Source organism: Cherax quadricarinatus, chromosome 31, assembly GCF_038502225.1.
Source record: "Cherax quadricarinatus isolate ZL_2023a chromosome 31, ASM3850222v1, whole genome shotgun sequence".
Lineage (NCBI taxonomy): Eukaryota > Metazoa > Arthropoda > Malacostraca > Decapoda > Parastacidae > Cherax > Cherax quadricarinatus.
This window is the reverse complement of record NC_091322.1, coordinates 10,974,482-10,996,483: the sequence shown is the minus strand read 5'-3', so window position 1 is coordinate 10,996,483 and position 22,002 is coordinate 10,974,482. Positions and strand designations below refer to the sequence as shown.

Here is a 22,002-nt window from a genome sequence, read left to right as displayed (position 1 = left end):
TTCAAAGTAGAAAGCAAGAGTAATATCAGAGGGGCCTGGAGACATGACTGATGAACAAAGAAAATGTTATTTTAGAGCCAGGAATGTCTGCATTGTTCATTCTGGACTTTATTTTGAAATTGTCATATTTTTTAATTTTCGTGAAATTGGCCAAATTGCAAATTTCTGACCACATTATTGGGTAGTTGAAATCGGTAAATGGGCAGTTTCTTGTACTCAATCGATAGAAAAGATGGAGTTCTAAAGAAATAGCTATGCGTTTGGTTGACTGGAACAATGGAATTAGCCGAAAATAGTGCTCAAAGTGGGCAAAATCGCCGATTTGTAAATATCGCTGAGGTCGCTAACTTCGCGAGAGCATAATTCTGTCAGTTTTCCATCAAATTTCATTTGTTTGGTGTCATTACAATCGGGAAAAGATTCTCTATCATTTCATAAGAAAAAATAATTTTTTTGTTTTTTTAAATTTTGCGACACCAGGAGACACCTCAGGATTGGGGGTTGCGACAGTCAAAGGGTTAACTTGTCAATTGTAGATCTATGTTTTCACTGCCAGCACTCCGAATATTTTGATAAAAAAAAATTGTGTCTCTTTTTAATTAAAGAGGGCAATTTTCTGCCTGTAGTAAGACCCCCCCAAAAAATTTTAGGGTCAGTAGTTACCAAGATATAAAGCGGCGAAATTGGCGCTGGATGCTCACCTGACGAATATATATATTGTCAGAAATGCTTCCAATATATATTTTTTCTCGTTTATTTTTTAATTTATATAATTTTTATGTTCTGATAATTACAATTTGCAGTAGTCTTGTGATTTCATAGCCAATCTTTGCTTGGACACTAATATTAGGTACTGAAATAGTGACAAACGCAGTGACAGGTGAACATTTTTGCCTGCCTTGGTCACATACTATTGTCTAGAAATATATACAAAGTACAGTGGACCCCCGCATAACGATTACCTCCGAATGTGACCAATTATGTAAGTGTATTTATGTAAGTGCGTCTGTACGTGTATGTTTGGGGGTCTGAAATGGACTAATCTACTTCACAATATTTCTTATGGGAACAAATTCGGTCAGTACTGGCACCTGAACATACTTCGGGAGTGAAGAAATATCGTTAACCGGGGGTCCACTGTATTTATAGGTCCCAGCAATGTTTTAGACATGCTGAAGTATATATGAAACTCCTTGAAGCATGGTGTCAGATGAGTGCCACTCCACTGCTGACTGCAACAGTGGAGTGACATTTGATGATCGTGCACTGCCTTGACTTTATTTGTTTTCACTATTACACATAAACATGTTTCTGTCTGTCTATCTTTCTGTGTGTCTGTCTACCTGTCTCAGCTTATCTGTCTTCCTCTCTCTCTTTCTGTCTCCGAGAGAGAACCGCTCATGAACCAACAGGTATTACACATGATACAGAGTCGTCACTTCTGATTCCTGAACAAGTGAAAATGTGTATTACTTGCCAGTCATGCTTGTTTTGCCTTATATCTAGAAGCACAGTTCTGGATTTTTTTGGGCTATCCTAGGTAATTTACATTGTGTATAATTGTATTTATGTATACCTGTGAGACAGAGACAGAGATAGATACAGACAGACAGATGGAGATAGAGACAGCCAAAATCAATCAACCACCCAGCCAGCCGGCCTGCCGAACATACATCACACATCCCAGAATTGTTTCTCTTAGGGCATAGGTTATAGGATATTCTGAAGGATAACATTACTAGTGAAAGGATGTTACACAAATGTTGCACATGGGTTATTATCGAGATTTTTCACATTTCCCCAACCACTTGTGGCCACATCCATCTCAGAGCCACTAAACTCAGGGTCAACATCACTTTCCTCTTAACCCTTTGACTGTCGCAACCCCCAATCCTGAGGTGTCTCCTGGTGTCGCAAAATTTAAAAAAAAAAAATTATTTTTTATCATGAAATGATAGAGAATCTTTTCCCGATTGTAATGACACCAAAACAACGAAATTTGATGGAAAACTGACAGAATTATGCTCTCGCGAAGTTAGCGACCTCGGCGATATTTACAAATCGGTGATTTTGCCCACTTTGAGCACTACTTTCGGCTAATTCCATTGTTCCAGTCGACCAAACGCATAGCTATTTCTTTAGAACTCCATTTTTTCTATCGATTGAGTACAAGAAACTGCCCATTTACCGATTTCAACTACCTAATAATGTGGTCAGAAATTTGCAATTTGGCCAATTTCACGAAAACTAAAAAATATGACAATTTCAAAATAGGGTCCAGAATGAACAATGCAGACATTCCTGGCTCTAAAATAACATTTTCTTTGTTCATCAGTCATGTCTCCAGACCCCTCTGATATTACTCTTGTTTTCTATTTTGATTTTTTTTTTTTTTCAACAAGTCGGCCATCTCCCACAAAAAATAGAAGACTTACTATTATGCAGACTACTGCAATACTGTAATAATTGTATAAATAACATCAATCCATTCATGACTGCATATTAGAATGGCTAGTTGGACATTTATTGGACAATGACATCATTTGTTTACTTTTGAACATTGGCAAAAATCAAACATTTTCCCTACTTTGAGCTCCATTTCCAGGTTCTTTTTATAGTAAAATTAATCAAAATCACCTCTATTTCTATAATATGTTTTCCATTCTATCAAATGAGACCAAGAAAACGAGAATACAACCATAAATACTATTCGAAAATAGACCACAAAGTCGGCATTTTAATTAAAAAAAACGGTCGGAGTGCTCCAGGATTTTTTTATATGGTGCACACTGACCACACAGACCCATTCTCTCACATGTGGGCCTACCAGCTTTCTCCTGCTTGATTTGAAGCCGCTAGAATTTATGAGTATATATACGTCAAACATGGTACCTCGTAAGACGTATATATACGGCCGCGACAGTCAAAGGGTTAAAAGGGAAGTGTTAATACAACATGACATCAGTAAAATCCCTGGTGTTTGCCAGACTGTTTGCTCTAGCTGGTGCTCAGTTGAACTGGCGCTCCCACAAGGTACTAAATGATCCCAGATTTTTTTAATACTCTGCACACTGAGTGTTAAGACCCATTCTATACTGACCATCTCAGGCCAATTGTGCCAAATTTGGAGGCAGGAAAAATGAAATGTTGATTTACGTTTTGAGCGCTAGCAGTAAGAACGTAGATGTACATTTGGACAGTTAAGGGGTTAAAGTAATGAGTGTACTGTACACATACAGTACACATTACTTACCTTAATATAAGTGTAGTCTTAACCCTTTCAGGGTTTTGGCCGTACTAGTACGGCTTACGCACCAGGGTTTTTGACGAACTAGTACGCCTAAATTCTAGCACCCTAAAATCTAGTGAAAGAAAGCTGGTAGGCCTACATATGAAAGAATGGGTCTATGTGGTCAGTGTGTGCAGTATAAAAAAAAATCCTGCAGCACACAGTGCGTAATGAGAAAAAAAAACTTTGACCGTGGTTTTGGATTAAAACAGCGACTTTGCACTGTATTTTCGTATGGTATTTATTGTTGTATTCTAGTTTTCCTGGTCTCATTTTATAGAATGGAAGACATATTACAGAAATTGAGATGATTTTGACTGGTTTTACAAAGAAAAGTGCCTTGAAATTGAGCTCAAAGTAGCAGAAATGTTCAATTTTTACCAAAGTTCAAAAGTAAACAAATCATGCTATGCGTCCAATACATGTCAACTGGTGAGTCTAATATTCTTTCACAAGTGCGCTGATATTATTTATACCATTTCTACATCAATGCAGTAGTCTGCATAACAGTAAATCTTCTATTTTTTTGTGAGAATAAAAATTCAAAGTGGAAAGCAAAATAATGTAAGAGGGGCATGGGGATGTGACTAATGAACAGAGGAAATTTTATTTTAGTGCCAGGAATGCCTTTCTTGTTTATTTTGGACCCTATTCGGAAATTAGCATCTTTTGAAATTTGTGTGAAATTGGTAAAATTGCTAAATTCTGACCACTGTATTGGATAGTTGAAATTGGTAAATGGGTGGATTCTTGTACTCATTCGATAGAAAAAATGGAGTTCTAGCAAAATAGTTATGATTTTTGTTGACAAGTACACTGGAATTGGCCAAAAATGGGCTCAAAGTGGGCAAAATCGCCGATGCGTAAACATCAGCGAGACCGCTACCTTCGCGAGAGCATAATTCCGTAAGTTTTCCATCAAATTTCATACTTTTGGTGTCATTATGATCGGGAAAAGATTCTCTATCTTTTCATAAGAACAATTTTTTTTTTTTTTTTTCTTAAATTTGGGCGACCCTGAGAACAAGTCTCTTAGAGGGCCTGTCGACCCTGAAAGGGTTAGTGTAGGATTAGAGGTGAGTAGTATTTATTTGTAGGAAGTCAGATGTAGGTAGCAAGTAGGTGTAGCAGCTCACCTGGGCTACATAATTACACCTACCTACATAGCTATATGATATTTAAAGTGGCCCAGAGTGATACTATTACCATTAACATACCTTGTCTACTGAGTTTAATCATTTCTAACAACTACCTTTAGATGCCATCAAAAATGAAAGGAGAAGTACAGTGGACCCTCGACCAATGGCATTAATCTGTTCCAGAGAGCTAGCCATTAGTTGAATTTGCCGTTAGTCAAATTAATTTTCCCCATAAAAAATAATGGAAATAGAATTAATCCGTTCCAGACACCCAAAAGTATTAAATAAAATAATTTTTTTTTACATGAAATATACATTTCCCTACACAAAACGAATGGGACATGCAAAATAAACAATAATTAAATGCCACTTACCTTTATTGTGGAGTTGTTGATGAGTGATGAGACGGTAGGAGGGAAGATGATGCAGGCGTTTTATTGTTTGGAAGGGGAATCCCCTTCCATAAAGACTTGAGGTGCTAAGTCTTTTGGTAGCGTTACCTCCCTTCTTGGTTTTTTAATGTCACTGGGACCAGCTTGAGAGTCACTGGACCCCTGTCACACCAAAAATCTGTCCAGAGAGCTCTGTTTCTCACACGCAACATGTACAGTGACACAAGAGTGTCATTGTATATGTTGCCAATACGGCTTGCAACTTCTGTGACAGGATAAAATTCATCTATAAATGCTTGCACCTTTGTAAACATTGAACACATTTCCCTAATCCTTGACAAAGTCACCTTCCTCCATCTCTTTTCCTCCTGCCCTGAAGAACATTCCTGAGATGTGATCTGTTGCTGTTGCACCTGAAGCTCTTGCAGGTCTGCAGTGGTTAGTTCTTCCTCGTCGTTCTGCATCAACTCTTCCACATCCTCGCCAGAAACCTCCAACTCCAAGGACTTCCCCAATGACACAGTAGCTTCCACAACTGGCATAGGCTCCTGAGGGTTAGCCCCAAACCCTTCAAAATCCCTCTCTTGTACACATTGTGGCCACAGTTTCCTCCAAGCAGAGTTCAAAATCCTGCAAATCACTCCCTCTCAAGCCTTACCTATAAGGTTTATGCAACTGAGGATGATGAAGTGATCTTTCCAAAACTCTTTTAGGGTCAATTGAGTGTCTGAGGTCACTTCAAAGCACTTTTGAAACACTGCTTTTGTGTAGAGTTTTTTTGAAGATTGAAATGACCTGCTGGTCCATGGGCTGGAGGAGAGGAGTTGTATTAGGAAGCAAAAACTTAACTTTAACAAAACCAAACTCCCCTGCAATATCCTCTTGCAAGTCGTGAGGATGAGCAGGAGCATTGTCCATTACCAGGAGGCACTTGAGTGACAGTTTGTTTTCCTGGAGGTATTTTGTCACAGTGGGGCCAAACACACCATAAAACCAGTCCAAGAAAAATTCCCTAGTGACCCATGCCTTACTGTTTGATCTCCACAGCACAGCACATTACTACACAACATTAATGTCAGCCTGTCTTTCATAGGCTTATGTCCTTGGAGTGCCTTTTCCTCCTGAGTAATATAGGTCCTGTTAGACATTTTCTTCCAAAACAGGCCTGTTTCATCACGATTGAACACTTGTTCAGGCTTTAAGTTTTCAGTCTCTATGTTTTCCTTAAAGTCCTGCACGTATTTTTCAGCCGCTTTTTTGTCTGAACTGGCAGCCTCACCATGCCTTACCACACTGTGTATGCCACTATGATTCTTAACCGTTTCAGGGTCCAGAAGCCAAATTTCAAAGTGTGCACCAGGGTCCAAGAATTTAAAAAAAAATTTTGTTATTTTTTCTTATGAAATGGTAGAGAATCTGTTTCAGAAGGTAATAAAATAAAACGTGTGAAATTTTATGGAAAATTTACGAAATTATGCTCACGAATTTTTATGTGTCAGCGATATTTACGCATTAGTGATTTTACCAACTTTGACTCCCATTTTAGGCCAATTACATTATTCCAGTCGAGCAAATTCTTAGCTATTTCACTAGTATTACTTCTATTCTATCGATTGAGCACATGAAATTGCCAAGTCAACTGTTTGAACTACAAAATAAAGTGAGTGGAAATTGGTAATTTGACCAATTTAACGGAAAGCTCAAAATATTCCAATTTCAAAACAGGGTCCAGAATAAACAGTGCAGGCATTCATTGCACTAAAATAACATTTCCTCTGTTCATTAGTTACATTTTCTGGCTTTACAAATGAATTCCATTTTGATTTTTTATTTACAAAATAAATTTTTATTCAAACCAAAAAATAGAAGATGTACTGTTATGCAGTATTGTAATAATTGTATAAATATCACCACATTTGTGAATGTATATTAGACCCACCGGCTGGTGTGTATTAGACGTGTGAGGTCATTTGTTTACTCTTGAACATTGGCAAAAATTTAACATTTCCACTAGTTTGAGCTCGAGTTGAAGCCATTTCCAGTACTAAAACCAATCAAAATCATTTCTATTTCTGTAATATATCTTCCATTCTATCAAATGAGACCAAGAAATCACAAATGCAACTATGAGAAACATATGAGAAAACACTGCAAAGTCGCTGTTTCAATAAAAAATTAGTCTCAGTTTTTTCTCTGATTATACACTGTGTGCTGCAGGATTTGTTTTATGTGGTGCACACATACCACATAGATGTATTCTCTCATATTTAGGCCCAAATTTACCACTCACTGCTTATCAGAGTGAGCTAAGCTCATGGCGTAGATCTACGGTTTGGACCCTCAACTCAAAGCCTTAGAACTACGGCATGGACCCCTGAAAGGGTTAAATCTCTCAAACCAGCCTTTGCTGGCCTTAAATTCATCAATATCATCACTATTTTGAGGCATTTTCTTAATGAGATCATCATGCAACTGCCTTGCCCTTTCACAAATAGACTGAGAAACACTATCTCCTGATAATTGTTTTTCGTTTATCCATACCAATAACAGTCTCTCTACCTCTTCAATTATTTGCAGTCCCCATTTTGAAAACATACCTGCACCTTTCGCAACAACAGCTTCCTTGATTGCCTTTCTGTTCGCCAAGATAGTACTGATGGTTGAATGGGGTTTGTTGTATAGCCTTTCCAACTCGGACATACGCACTCCACTTTCGTATTTTTCAATTATCTCTTTCTTCATTTCCATCATAATTCTCACCCTTTTAACACAGGCTTGGCACTAGAAGCTTTCTTGGGACCCATGGTGGCTTATTTAGCGGTTACAAACACTAAAAACACTGGAATAATTCAAAATATATGGCAGGTACACATGGAAGCGACCGCAACAGCTTGTTGACAATGGCACACTGAGTCTTGGAGTGGCTGGGCCTGCTCAGGCTGCGCTCCCACCGCATGGACACGTTCCAGATGAACGCATTAGACGAGTTTTTCGCTGTTGGTAGAGCCATTTTTTTACGCCAAAGAGCGCTGTTTGACAAATTTGCCATTGGGCAGGGGTCCACTGTAATGAGAAGTCATACTGAGAATTGTAAAGAAAACCGAATGTGTTAAGGGGAGTCACTGGGTCAAAGGCGGATTGTACACATTTTCTCTGGTGCTGAACCAAAGAAAACAAAATTTTTTTCTTCCGCCTGGCTACCAGACCTCATATTTATGTGAAATTTATTGTACTGTGGGTGTATGTATCATGTTTATATACTATGTAACCTGTTTCTTTCATAATTTTGAAGAAAATATCATAGATGGATTAATGAAAATGTCTATATTAAAGTGAAGATATTTAATGTATTACTATTATTATTATTACTATGATGTCAAGACTGTAGGGGCACTCTTAGTGATTTTAATGTGTACCTGCATGCCAGCACAGTCTAAAAGTTTATTTAGGTACAGGTACACATAAGTATAATTATCAAAGTACATATAAAATATGTAATAACTTTAAAACCCTTGAAATTTTGGAAAGTTTCCAGACATATTGGAGAGATGCGCTCACAGAGAATGTGAACAAACTGGGTGGCGTGCAGTGACCATATTAGAAAGTCAGGTGGGGGGAGCTGTATAGCAAGTTTTGGATGTAATTTGAAATGTCTGTATTAGCGGAATGCCACAAGGCAAAACACCATAAAGCAGGGCCCTACTGTATGTACATACACACACATATATATACATACCTACTTTTGTACCTACTAATTAATTCCTGAATACGCATGGAGTATAAAAATTTTGTATTTAATATAGGTCTAGGGAAGTTGGGGTGTTGAACCAGGGTCCCTCTCAAGTATGTCTTTCATGCTTTCCTTCATCACTAGGCCAGAGCTCAACATTGCATAACTCATTAGATGTAAGATTTATGTAAATTCTTGTTGCTACTATTTTTTCTTATTGGTAATTTACTTTACCCCCAGTCATGCTCACATCACCTCTGGAACTTAGTCCTATTGGGATGATTCATAGTGGTCACTGGACCCCACAATCAAGAGAATATTTACCACTGATGAAAGAAAAAGATTTTCTTTGCTGTAGTGACTAAACTGAGTCACATTAACCTCCTCCTTTCATGCAAGTATTCTTATGTTGAGCGAATTACATGCAAACACTTGTTAGGATTGTGAACATGATTGATGAGATGCAGGGATGCATAATAATTACATATAAGATTACAGATTAGGTGGCAGGGTATATATTGGTAATAAAGTGAAAAGCATGGTTTTACAGACTATATTTATGTAAGCAAGACACTAAGGGCATTGTCAGGGGTCAGTGGATTTACTACAGCATAGAAAACTTCTTTCCTTCATCAAAGGTAAGCATATTAGTAGTTGGTTAAAGCATGCTTCTCTTCACTAAATGTAAGTACATCCTAAAACGTAAAGAATTTCACATACCATATCTGATTACATTTGATATAGTAGATCCTTGAATAAAACGGTAGTTAACTTCCTGAAAATGGCATCTTGAGCTTTTAAAAAAAAGTGTTAAGCAAGTTAAGGACATGTGAGAAAAACAGTTATATTCCTTGGACCCAAGAAATGCCAAACAGATTTTTTAAAATTTCATATTTCATCAAAAATTATGAAGTTTTAACACCTTACATTGTAGATGTTGTTGCGTGTTGATCTAGAAATACGTTATGTACTCACATCCTAAATATAAACTTAGTTACAAGGCCTGGGGAAGCTGGTGTTTGACGTAGCATACCGTCATTTCCTTCCAGAGAAAATGATGTGGTATTTGTCTAGAGAAAATGGGTATGTCTAATATGCTGACAGTGACTGTTATCAATTTAATGCACACTTTTATCAGTATAAAATATGCAAAAAAAGTAACAAAGAATTTTACCCTTCCTTAAATTCTTTGATGTAGAAGTGTATGGAGATGATTATATATCTCAATAGATGAGGAGGCTACTGTGGGGTCACCTATATTATTAGTTGACACCATTTGCTTGCTCATAAAGAAGTGTTTGGAGATAATCATGTAACTTCTGAGCACTACATGGCTGAGAGTCGTCTGTTTGTTCTATCACCTGATGCCACTCGTACATTTCATCACATGATGCTATTACACAATTTGCTATGTAGTTTTCTTGTTTATAATAATGACAAGCAATAATTTTATCCTTGGTTTCTTGCTTGTTGATAAAGAAATGTTTGGAGATGGTTATGTGGCTGTTGAGTAGTAGATAGCTGCAAGTCATTTGTTATATCAGCTGAAGGCTGAGAGTTAGTCATCTGTAGAGGTTAAGAGGGCCATTTATAGCATAAGCCATATTAAGCCAGAGTCAACCACTGACTTTTTCTAGGCCATGTAAATCTCTGGACAGAAAGGTTTTTATGTCTGAGCCACTTTTATAAAACTTTTACAGTATGCTAGTCAACTTTTACAACATTTATTTCAAATTTATGTCATATTTTCTCAAACATATTACCTCAAAAAAGTACTGTTTAAATGCATTGTATTTGAGGGTCTACTGTAGTTGTAATATTCTATTAAGTAACCTTCGAACTTTTCTTACAGGACAATGACTCGAGAAGATATAGCTGTGATGCAGGAGCGACGTATGACTGGCCAACAGAACATTTGTGCTCCTCCACCACCACCCGTACCTGCCGGCCATCATCGCACAAATTCTGCCCCTAACCCTCCACCTGCAGTACCTCCAGCACCTCCTGCACCCACTTCCAGTGGCCCCCCTCCTCTTCCTAGTGGGGGTCCTCCTCCTTTGCCTTCTGGTGGGCCGCCTCCTCTTCCTAGTGGAGGACCCCCCGCACCTCCTGCACCTCCAATGGGTGGCCCACCTGCCCCCCCAGCACCTCCAATGAGTGGCCCTCCACCTCTTCCTTCAGGCGGGCCTCCACCTCCTCCAGCTCCCCCAGCACCTCCCATAGGTACTGCTCCTCCACCCCCTCCTCCTCCTCCAGGGGGACTAGCCAGATCACAGTCCTCTTCAGATGAACCTTACGGCAACAGTGGACTAGCTGCTGCAATTGCGGGTGCCAAATTACGCAAGACTCGTGCTCCTGATAGTGAGAGTACAGGTTCTAGTAGTTCAGGGGGTAGTATTGGCCGGGGTTCTGGTGAACGGCCTGCATTAGGAGGCATGATGAGCATGATGGATGAGATGGCAGCCACACTAGCACGACGCAGGGCTAAAAACAAGGACCCACCCTCATCACCTACACAGTCACAGGTTAAAAATACTTATTGTATAATTACTGTTTTAATGCTTGTTAATATTTATAATACATTCACTGTGTAAAAATCTCAAATTACTACTCACAGGTTAAAAATACTTATTGTATAATTACTGTTTTAATGCTTGTTAATATTTATAATACATTCATTGTGTAAAAATCTTAAATTACTACTCATTATAGTTGTATGTTAAATAACTCAGGAATATAGGTACAGTGTATAGTGAAATAGAAAATGTATGGGCCTTGATCTGACCTCCTGAATTGAGACAGATAGATTACCACTACATAAGGCAGACTACTGAAATTAAAAGATTTTTAACCAGTACTCTTTACCTAGAGTCTACCTAGAGGTAGCTTTGAGGTCAAGCCTCCATGACTCAATGGATGGTCTGATCAAACAAGCGGTTGGAACTAGCTGTATGCAGTCGACTGTATGTATCACATCCTTGCTGAACTGATTTGAGGAACTTGTCAAATTTCCTATTGAAGTCAGCCAGGTGTACTTGTAATTTCCTGTATGGATGAAGGGAGGGTGTTGAAAAATCTTGGTCCCATTATTCTTGTTGAGTTATCTCATGGTACCCTTGCTTTTTAATCCTTTTCCTAGGGTTGTGATAAGTTACTCTGTTTGTCACAAATTATTTTTTTTTTCAAAACTTTTACTGTTAGTGCTAGTGCAAGATAATATTTGGACATATGACGTTTTATTCTTATACAGGAGGCCCCTCCTTCTACAGCAGGTTAGGTTCTGGACTACTGCTGTAAAGCAAAAATTGCTATTAAGTGAAACAGCCTTTTTCACTTTCAAATGCATATAAAAACTCATAACATGTTTACTTTCTTTCTTTCAACACACTGGCCATATCCCACCGAGGCGGGGTGGCCCAAAAGGAAAAACGAAAGTTTCTCCTTTCACATTTAGTAATATATACAGGAGAAGGGGTTACTAGCCCCTTGCTCCTGGCATTTTAGTCGCCTCTTACAACACACATGGCTTACAGAGGAAGAATTCTCTTCCACTTCCCCATGGAGATAAGAGGAAATAAACAAGAACAAGAACTAGTAAGAAAATAGAAGAAAACCCAGAGGGGTGTGTGTATATATATATGCTTGTACATGTATGTGTAGTGTGACCTAAGTGTAAGCAGAAGTAGCAAGACATACCTGAAACCTTGCATGTTTATGAGACACAAAAAAACACCAGCAATCCTACCATCATGTAAAACAATTACAGGCTTTCATTTTACATTCACTTGGCAGGACGGTAGTACCTCCCTGGGCGGCTGCTGTCTACCAACCTACTACCTAGATAACATGTTTACACTATCATATATTTTGTGAGCAATAGAGATAGGCCTAAAAAATGCATATACAGTACACACATTACTTACCATAAAATATTTTTGTCCTTAGCTTATAGTGCATGGTGAATATATATATTGTAGGCAGCCTGAATAAATAAAGAATGGGTTAACAGTAGGGCCCCACTTTACGGTGTTCTGCTAATACTGACATTTCAAATTATGACCAAAACTCAGCTATATGGCTCCCCCCACCTGACTCTCTAATACAGTCATGCGCCACTTGATTTGTTTACGTTCTTCATGAGCTCCACGTCTCTCCATTATGTCTGGAAATTTTCCAAAATTTCAAGTGTTTAAAGTTATTTCATACAGTGGAACCTCAAATATCGAACTTAATCAGTTCCAGGAGCTAGTTCTAAATTCGAAAGTCTGAAAAGCGAAGCAATATTTCCCATGAGAAATAATGGAAATACAGTTACTCCGTTCCAGAAACCCAAACATATTCACAAAAAAAAAAACATTTTATAGAGATTAATTACAGTTTTACATACACACAACAAATATAGTGTTCAATTATGTATTAATAAATGTAAATAAACATATAAAATAACATTTTTACTTACCTTTATTGAAGATTGGTGATGGCATCTGGAAGATAGGGAGGAGGAGAGAGGGAGTTGGGGTTAGTGTTTGGTAGGAGAATCCCCCTCCATGAGGACTTCAGGTATCAAAGCCCTCTGGGGTTACTTCCCTTCTCTGTCTTTTAATGCCACTAGGACCAGCTTGAGAGTCACTGGACCCCTGTCTCACAAAATAATTGTTCACAGTTCTCTGTTTCTGGCGCCTCTTTAAGATTTCCCTAAAATGTGACATGGTTTTGTCACTGAACTTGTTGCAAAGATGGCTTGTTTCAGCTTGCTCAGGGTAGTACTTCTGCACAAACATTTGGACATCATTCTACTTGGCACAGATCTCCTTAATCTTTGAAGAAGGCACCTCATCCACTCCCTCTTCCTCCTCCTCTGAAGCAAGGTCCTCAGCTGTGGTCTGATACTGTTCCTGATGAAGCTCTTCTAGCACTTCAGTGGTTAGCTCTTCCCTGTGGTCCTCCACCAACTCTTCTACATCCTCACCACTCACCTTCAGCCCCAGGGTGTTCCCCAGTGCCACAATAGAGTCCACAACAGGCAGAGGGTCAGCTGGGTCAGGGGCAGGGTCAGGGTCAGGGTCAGCCTCAAACCCTTCAAAATCCCTCTTTTGGACACAATCTGGCCACAACTCTGTCTCCAAGCAGAGTTCAAAGTCCTGGAAGTCACTCCCCCCTAAGCCTTACCTATAAGGCTTATGGAGCTGTAGATACTGAAGTGATTCCTCTAGAACTCTCTTAGGGTCAACTTAGTGTCTGTGGCCACTTCAAAGCACTTTTCAAACATTGATTTTGTGTAGAGTTTTTTGAAGGTAGAAATGACCTGCTGGTCCATGGGCTGGAGGAGAGGAGTGGTGTTAGGAGGCAAGAATTTCACTGTTATAAAACTGAAGTCCCTAGACAAGAGGTCTAATAAGTTTGGAGGATGAGCAGGAGCATTGTCCATTAACAGGAGGCACTTGAGTGGCAGATTATTGTCTAGGAGGTATTTTCTCACACGGGCCAAACACTTCATGGACCCACTCTTTGAAAATTTGCCTTGTGACCCATGCCTTATTATTTGCTTTCCACAAGACACATAACTTGTTCTTTATGACATTGTTTTTCTTAAACACACTGGGATTTTCTGAATGATACACAAGTAAAGGCTTCACTTTAAAATCACCACTAGTGTTAGCACAGAATAAAAGAGTTAGCCTGTCTTTCATAGGCTTGTGTCCTGGGAGTGCATTTTCCTCCTGAGTAGTGTAGGTCCTCTTTGGCATTTTCTTCCAAAACAGACCTGTTTCGTCACAATTTAACACTTGTTGGGGTTTTAATTTTTCAGTGTCTACGTAAACCTTAAACTCCTGTACAAACTTCTCAGCCACCCGTTTGTCTGAACTGGCTGCCTCACCATGCCTTACAACATTGTGCATGCCACTATGCTTCTTAAATCTGTCAAACCAGCCTCTGCTGGCTTTAAATTCACTATCAGCACTGGTTCCAGGAGTTTTCTGTACCAGATCGGCATGCAACTTCCTTGCCTTTTCGCAGATAATGGTCTCTGAAACACTTTCACCTGCCATCTCTCTATCCTTGATACACACCAGCAACAACTTCTCAACCTGATCAATTGTCTGTGGTCTTTTTTTGGTTAGCATATTAACACCTTTCACAACATCAGCTTCCTTGATTTGTTCTTTCTTTGCCAGGATAGAACCGATGGTCGACTTGTTTTTTCCATACATCCTGGCAAGCTCAACAAGTCTCACACCACTCTCATACCTCTGTATTATTTCCTTCTTCACATCTATGGTGTTTCTCACTTTCTTTACCACAGGGATACCACTAGCAAGTTTCTTTGGGCCCATGGTAGCTTATTTCACAGTCCCACAAGCACTAAACACAATGTAATAATCGTAAAATGTTTGAATGAGAGCGCAGGTTAGTGTTCACTTAAGCATCAACAAAACCAGACTGGCTCACGGAGCCTGCGCGGGGACACGGACAGAGCGGGCTGCCAGACAGGTCCAGTACCCAGCGGTTTGAAAATAGGGGCCAGTTCAATAATAGGGACAAAGTTGGTTCGAATTTCAAAGAGTTCAATAAGTGATACATTCAAAATTTGAGGTTCCACTGTATTTTATATATACACTGATAATTGGGAAGTACAATGCCTGCACTTTAAAGGAGGGGTGAGGGATATGTTGTATATCTTTATATGTATATGCTTCTAAACTGTTGTGTTCTGGGCACCTCTGCAAAAAAACAGTGATTATGTATGAGTGAGGTGAAAGTGTTGAATGATGATGAAAGTATTTTCTTTTTGGGGATTTTCTTTCTTTTTGGGTCACCCTGCCTTGGTGAGAGACAGCCAACTTGTTAAAAAAAAAAAATACTTATTCTCCATGGGGAAGTGGAACAGAATTCTTCTTCTGTAAGCCACGCGTGTCATAAGAGGTGACTAAAATGCTGGGAGCAAGGGGCTAGTAACCCCTTCTGTATACATTATTAAAGTTATGAAGAGAAACTTTTTTTTTTTTTTTTTGGGGCCACCCTGCTTTGGTGGGATACGACTGGTTTGCCGAAAGAAGAAAAATAATTATGCTTATGTGTACCTCTGTACCTAAATAAACTTACACACTGTGCTGGCATACAGGTACACATTAAAATTCACTAAGAGTGTCTTATTAGTCTTGAAGATGCCATATTAATAATGATAATAATACACAATAATAATCACTCTGAGGTACATTAAATGTCATATATTACGTTAATATAATTTCCATTAATCCATCTATGATTTTTTTTTTTCAAAATTATATAATAAACACACTGTGTAGCATATAAACATGATAAATACACCCTACTGTAGAATAAATTAACAATGTTTTCTCTAGTTCAACACCAAAGAAAATAGTATTGCTGGGGGTAATTGTAGAAAATTATTCCTTTTATATGCCTTCACTCAGAGCATCATTCCTTCTAAAAATGGTGTTGTGATGAATGGTTTAGAAAACCGACAAGTTGAAAAATTGAGACACTTATGCAACACATGGGAATCTTTATTGAAGAAACGTTTCGCCACACAGTGGCTTCATCAGTCCAATACAAAGTAGAAATGGGTAAGGAGAGGAGAAGTTTGAGGTAATCAGTCCCTCAACCTGGAATCGATGTGTCCTCTCCTTACCCATTTCCTACAAGAGTGATGGACTGAACACATCGATTCTAGGTTGAGGGACTGATTACCTCAAACTTCTCCTCTCCTTACCCATTTCTACTTTGTATTGGACTGATGAAGCCACTGTGTGGCAAAACATTTCTTCAATAAAGATTCCCATGTGTTGCAAAAGTGTAAAAATGGTGTTACACAAGAATGGGAGTGTTGCTCTTTATTTATTCTACTGTACCAACGTGGAGACAACTTGTACACAGTGTAAGGTGTTTGTATTATGGTATAAGCTTCATGAATGTGTATCAACCATAACCAGACCTGTTTGTCTGCTTGTTTACAGACTCTACATCTTTCATTTACTCTCTCTCTCTCTCTTGTTTATTCATTTTATCTTGTTTACACGCCTCTCACCCTGCATTAAAAGTACAAATATTTTTTAAGGTATGTAATGAGTACATGCATTCTATCACTCTAGGGTGCTTTCACTGTATATTACATGTGGGTGGGGTGGCCATTCCTACCATACCTGACCTCTTACAATGAATCACTGAATTGGAAGAGGAATTGTCTGAGATAATATATATGAAGCTCCAGAGCTTATTTACAGAAGAGGACATCATAGTGATGGCTTTGAAATATCCAGAGAGATGGTAAAAGAACTACTGCTGGATGTAGACAAGAAAAACTCAGTGGGACTAGACAAGACAGTATAACACCATAGGTTCCTCAGACCGAACCTAATTTCCCCCCAATCCTCCCTTCCCTATCCCATCCCCCCTTTTTCTCCTTCCTTCCTCCTCCCAACCCTCTCTTTCCCCCACCCTGTTTGTAGCCTCTGGGGTCCTCCCCTCTGGCATTACGGTTTCTGGGTGGGGGGAAGTGTGCTGGAGTTCATCCCGCTCTGTGAGGTTCCTCGGGTGTAGTGTAGTTTGCCGTGGAATATGGATTGTCTGGAGGTGCCCTGCTCCCTTCCCAGATTTCTGAGAAGTGGGCGGGGTGTCCTGCAGATGACGGGTGTATCTCCAGAGGCTGCCTGTTGGTTCTGGGAGGTGACAGCTGAAGGAGGTATGCTTTGTGGCAGGTCTCCGACCACCCTCTCTTTTGTCCGCCGAGGTGGCTTGGTAGATGTGAGGTTGCTATCCCGGAGTGCTGGTTTACTGGCATGAAGGGTAGGGATGGCACAGGTTCCATACTGCATCTGCACTGCTTGCAGGCTCGAGGTCCTCTCAGATGAGAGGAGGAAGTTACGGCCCTTTCAATTCCTTCTAGTGACTGTCCCTTCACTGTCCCTCTTTTTTTTTCTTTTTTTTTTTCTTTAAAATAACAAGAAAGAAGTACCACTACCATGGAGTCTTCATTCCGTGATAACCCTCCTCCTCCTCTAAGGCCCCTTTCTGTTCCTGCATCCTGCTCTGACCTGGCTTCATTATTGGACCATTCTCTCGACTCTTCCCATACCCCTGTACCTTCTGCTGGTGATGCTTCGTCACCTGCTCTAGGTGCTGAGGCTCCGCCCATTTCTGTTAGTGCCTCTGCCTCTTGCATGCCTTTGACCCCTAAACTGTCCAAACGTAGATCTACATTCTTTCATCCAGTGCTCTGAATATTAAAAAAAAACTTTGTATTTTTTGAATAGAGGACTTTTTTTATATAAAGTAATGTAAAAAAAAAATTAGTCAGTACTTACGTATATATAAGGCCGCAAAGTCGACCTTTGTCACTCACCTGACGGCAACATGAAGCACTGCTGCTTGCTGAAGTGTTGCAGATATACCTTTTTTTTTTTTTTTTTTTTTTTTTATTTTATTTATATATTTTTTATGTTCTGATAATTACAGTTTGTAGTAGTTCTTGTGATTTCATAGCCAATATTTGTTCTGAAACTAATACAGTGGAACCTCTACTTACAAGTGAGTCCACGTGCGAGTTTTCCCAGATACGAGCAGCTGCTCGGTCAATTTTTTGCTTCCAGACATGAGCAAAATTTCCAGATGCGAGCAGGCCTCAAGGGAGGTTAATTGACACTGGTGAGGGGACTCTTGCTCTTGATCTAGGGAATTGGATCTCAGTTGTTTGTTGGACTATCTTATTGAAACTTGGGCAATGTATGATGAAAAGATGCTTCTTAACGTACACCAAAAATGAAAGAAATCGGACCATAAATAACAGAGTTCACTTCTCAGCCATTGGCCTCCCCTTAGTGGTATATTTTCATATGGATTTCATGGTTGTATTCTCATTTTATTTGGTATCATGTAATAGAATTTTAGATATACTACAAAAATAAATGTGATTTTAATTGGTTTCATGATGAAAAATACCTTGAAATTGAGCTCAAATAGCAGAAATGTTTGATTCTTTGGCAACATCAGTGGTAGACATCATGAGGTAGCAGTGGGAGACAACATGAGGTAGCAGTGGCAGACAACATGAAGCAGCAGTGATAGACGTGAAGCAGCAGTGGCAGACAACATGAGGTAGCAGTGGCAGACAACATGAGGTAGCAGTGGCAGACAACATGAAGCAGCAGTGGCAAAGTGTAGCATTAAGAGTGTAGCAAACGAGCAAATCCAGATGCGAGCAAGGTCATGAAACGGATTAAATTCGTAAGTAGAGGTTCCACTGTATTAGGTACTGAAATAGTACAGTAGACTGTCATTTAACACAGTAGTTACGTTCCTGAAAACATCGTGTTAGGCAAAACCAAGGCGGCCGCTTGAGGAAATGGGAAGTTTTTTTTCCTTCCCATAGACTGAACCCGTGTTAAATTCATCTTACGTGTTACATAAAATTGTGCCCCAATTCTCCAATCGTGTTATACCCAAATCATGCCAAATAAACTCGTGCTAAATGACGGTCTACTGTACTCAGTCACAAACACAGTGACAGGTGAACATTTTCACCTACCTTAGTCACATACTATTGTCTAGAAATATATACGTACATAGTATTTATAGGTCCCAGCAATGTTCTGGACATGCAGGAGTAAGACGAGTGTCACTCCACTGCTGACAGTGCAGCAGTGGAGTGACATTTGATGATCGTGCACTGCCTTCACTATATTTGTTTTCACTGTTACACATAAACATGTCTGTGTGTCTGTCTGTCCATCTAACTGTTTGTCTCTGCTTATCTTTCTGTCTCTGTCTGTCTCTGTCTACTTGTCTCTCTGTCTCTGTCTACTTGTCTCTCTTTCTGTCTCAGAGACAGCAACTCATGAACCAACTAGGCACTTTGGGGCTTGATACCTCTCACTATTGTCCCATTGCTCTGACCAGTGTAGTCTGCAAGGTGATGGAACGATTGGTGAATAGACATCCGATATGGTATTTGGAGACTCATAATAGTCTTTCCCCTTGCCAGTACGGCTTTCGCAAGGGCCACTCTACTTTGGACCCCTTGCTCCACATAGATACGTATGTGCGAAATGCCTTTGCTAACAAACACTCCGTCCTAGCTGTCTTTTTTAATCTTGAGGAGGCATATGACACCAATGGGAGGTATAACATTTTAGCCCAAGCCCACTCCTTAGGCCTCCACGGTAATTTACAAACTTTCCTTACTGCTTTCTTATCTGACAGACATTTTCGTGTCCGTGTTGGCGACTCGCTTTCCTCAAACTTTGTGCAGGCTGAGGGTGTCCCACAAGTTTGTGTCCTTAGCACTACCCTTTTTGTCTTGGCTATAAATGACCTACCTTCTTTTCTTCCATCGCATATTTGGTTGTTACTTTATGTGGATGACTTCACTATAGCTTACACAGGTGCTGACTGGCGCCTGGTAGCAGCCTTCCTTCAGGATGCGATTGACCGAGTTTCCCACTGGGTCACTTCTCATGGATTTAAATTTTCTAGTATGAAAACCCATTTCATTACCTTCATTAGATGTCCTCTTGTCCCAGATATTCCATTGTATTTACACGACTCACATATTCCAGAATGTGATACGGTCAAGTTTCTTGGCCTTCTCTTTGATTGCTGGTTGACATGGAAACCTCACATTTCCTTGCTATGGTTGGCTGAATCTCCTTAAAATTCTTGTGCATCATTCATGGGGAGCAGATTGTCGGACTCTCTTCTGTTTGCATTCCACCCTAGTCTTGTCCAAGTTGGATTATGGTGACCAAGTCTATTCTGCAGTTTCTCCTACCACTCTTTCTAAGTTAGAACCCCTTCATCATCAGGGTCTCCGTTTATGCCTTGGTGCCTTTCGTTCATTCCCTGTTGAATGCCTCTTTGCTGAGGCAAATGTTCCTTCCTTAGCTGATCGTCATGATGCTCATTGCCTTCGTTTCTTTGTCTGCTCTCATGACCTTCGTGTTCTGTCTATGTGTAGGTTGGTCTCAGATGTTAGTAGAAACCCATTACAGTGGACCCCCGGTTTACGATATTATTTCATTCCAGAAGTATGTTCAGGTGCCAGTACTGACCGAATTTGTTCCCATAAGGAATATTGTGAATTAGATTAGTCCATTTCAGACCCCCAAACATACACATACAAACACACTTACATAAATACACTTACATAATTGGTCGCATTGGGAGCTGATCGTAAACCGGGGGTCCACTGTATTTGTTCGGCACCCCTGCCTACTCCGACCGTTTTCTCTTCATCTTCACTCACTCTGGTCTTCTCTCCAGTTGCCTCTCTTGTATGTTCATTTAGCACCTGCCTTTTCCCTTCCCTCTTGGGAGGTTCCGACGGTTCGTGTCTATTCTCCCCTACTGCCATGCACCAAAGCTGTCCTGCCTATGACTGTGTCTCGCTCCCTTTTTCTTGATCACTTCCAGATGCATGCTCATGCTGTTGCTGTTTATACAGATGGTTCTAAATCTTCTGACATTGTTAGGTTCACGGTGGTGTTCCCTGACAATGTTGTCCGAGGTCATTTGTTAGACTCGGCTAGTATTTTTACTGCCTAGTTGTATGCCATCCTCATAGCACTTCTCCCTATTTCATATATGTTTGCTTCAACATTTGTGATCATTTCAGATTCCCTCAATGCTTTACAAGCCATTAAACAATTTGATTCCCCTCATCCATTAGTCCTTCGTATTCAACTATGGTTGCGCCATGTGGCTAGCAAAAACAAAGACATCATTTTCTGTTGTGTCCTTGGACACGATGTGCAGGGCAAAGAACAAGCAGATGCTGCTGCGAGGTCAATGGCGCATGATCTTCTGGTTTCCTATTACCTGGAGTTTACCTGGAGAGAGTTCGGGGGGCCAACGCCCCTGCAGCCCGGTCTGTGACCAGGCCTCATGGTGGATCAGAGCCTGATCAATCAGGCTGTTACTGCTGGCTGCACGCAATCCAACGTACGAGCCGCAGTCCGGCTGATCAGGTACCGACTTTAGGTGCTTGTCCAGTGCCTGCTTGAAGACAGCCAGGGGTCTATTGGTAATCCCCTTTATGTATGCTGGGAGGCAGCTGAAAAGTCTTGGGCCCCTGACACTTATTGTATTGTCTCTTAATGTGCTAGTGACACCCCTGCTTTTCATTGGGGGGATGTTACATCGTCTGCTGAGTCTTTTGCTTTCGTTGTGAGTGATTTTCGTGTGCAAGTTCGGTACTAGTCCCTCTAGGATTTTCCAGGTGTATATAATCGTGTATCTCTCCTGCCTGCGTTCCAGGAAGTACAGGTTCAGGAACTTCAAGCGCTCCCAGTAATTGAGGTGTTTTATCTCTGTTATGCGTGCCGTGAAGGTTCTCTGTACATTTTCTAGGTCAGCAATTTCACCTGCCTTGAAAGGTGCTGTTAGTGTGCAGCAATATTCCAGCCTAGATAGAACAAGCGACCTGAAGAGTGTCAT

The 22,002-nt window shown here is 40.1% G+C and overlaps 1 protein-coding gene across 2 annotated transcripts in view; it reads left to right on the top strand.

Annotated features, from left to right (window-relative positions):
- The window catches only part of ena (ENAH actin regulator enabled), a 127,622-nt gene that overhangs the window by 77,231 nt on the left and 28,389 nt on the right, over positions 1-22,002 (top strand). For both annotated transcript variants that reach the window (XM_053789115.2, XM_070090198.1), the window contains exon 5: positions 10,403-11,075. In XM_053789115.2, coding sequence (XP_053645090.2) covers positions 10,403-11,075 — 673 coding nt within the window. The remainder of the gene's footprint in view (positions 1-10,402; positions 11,076-22,002) is intronic.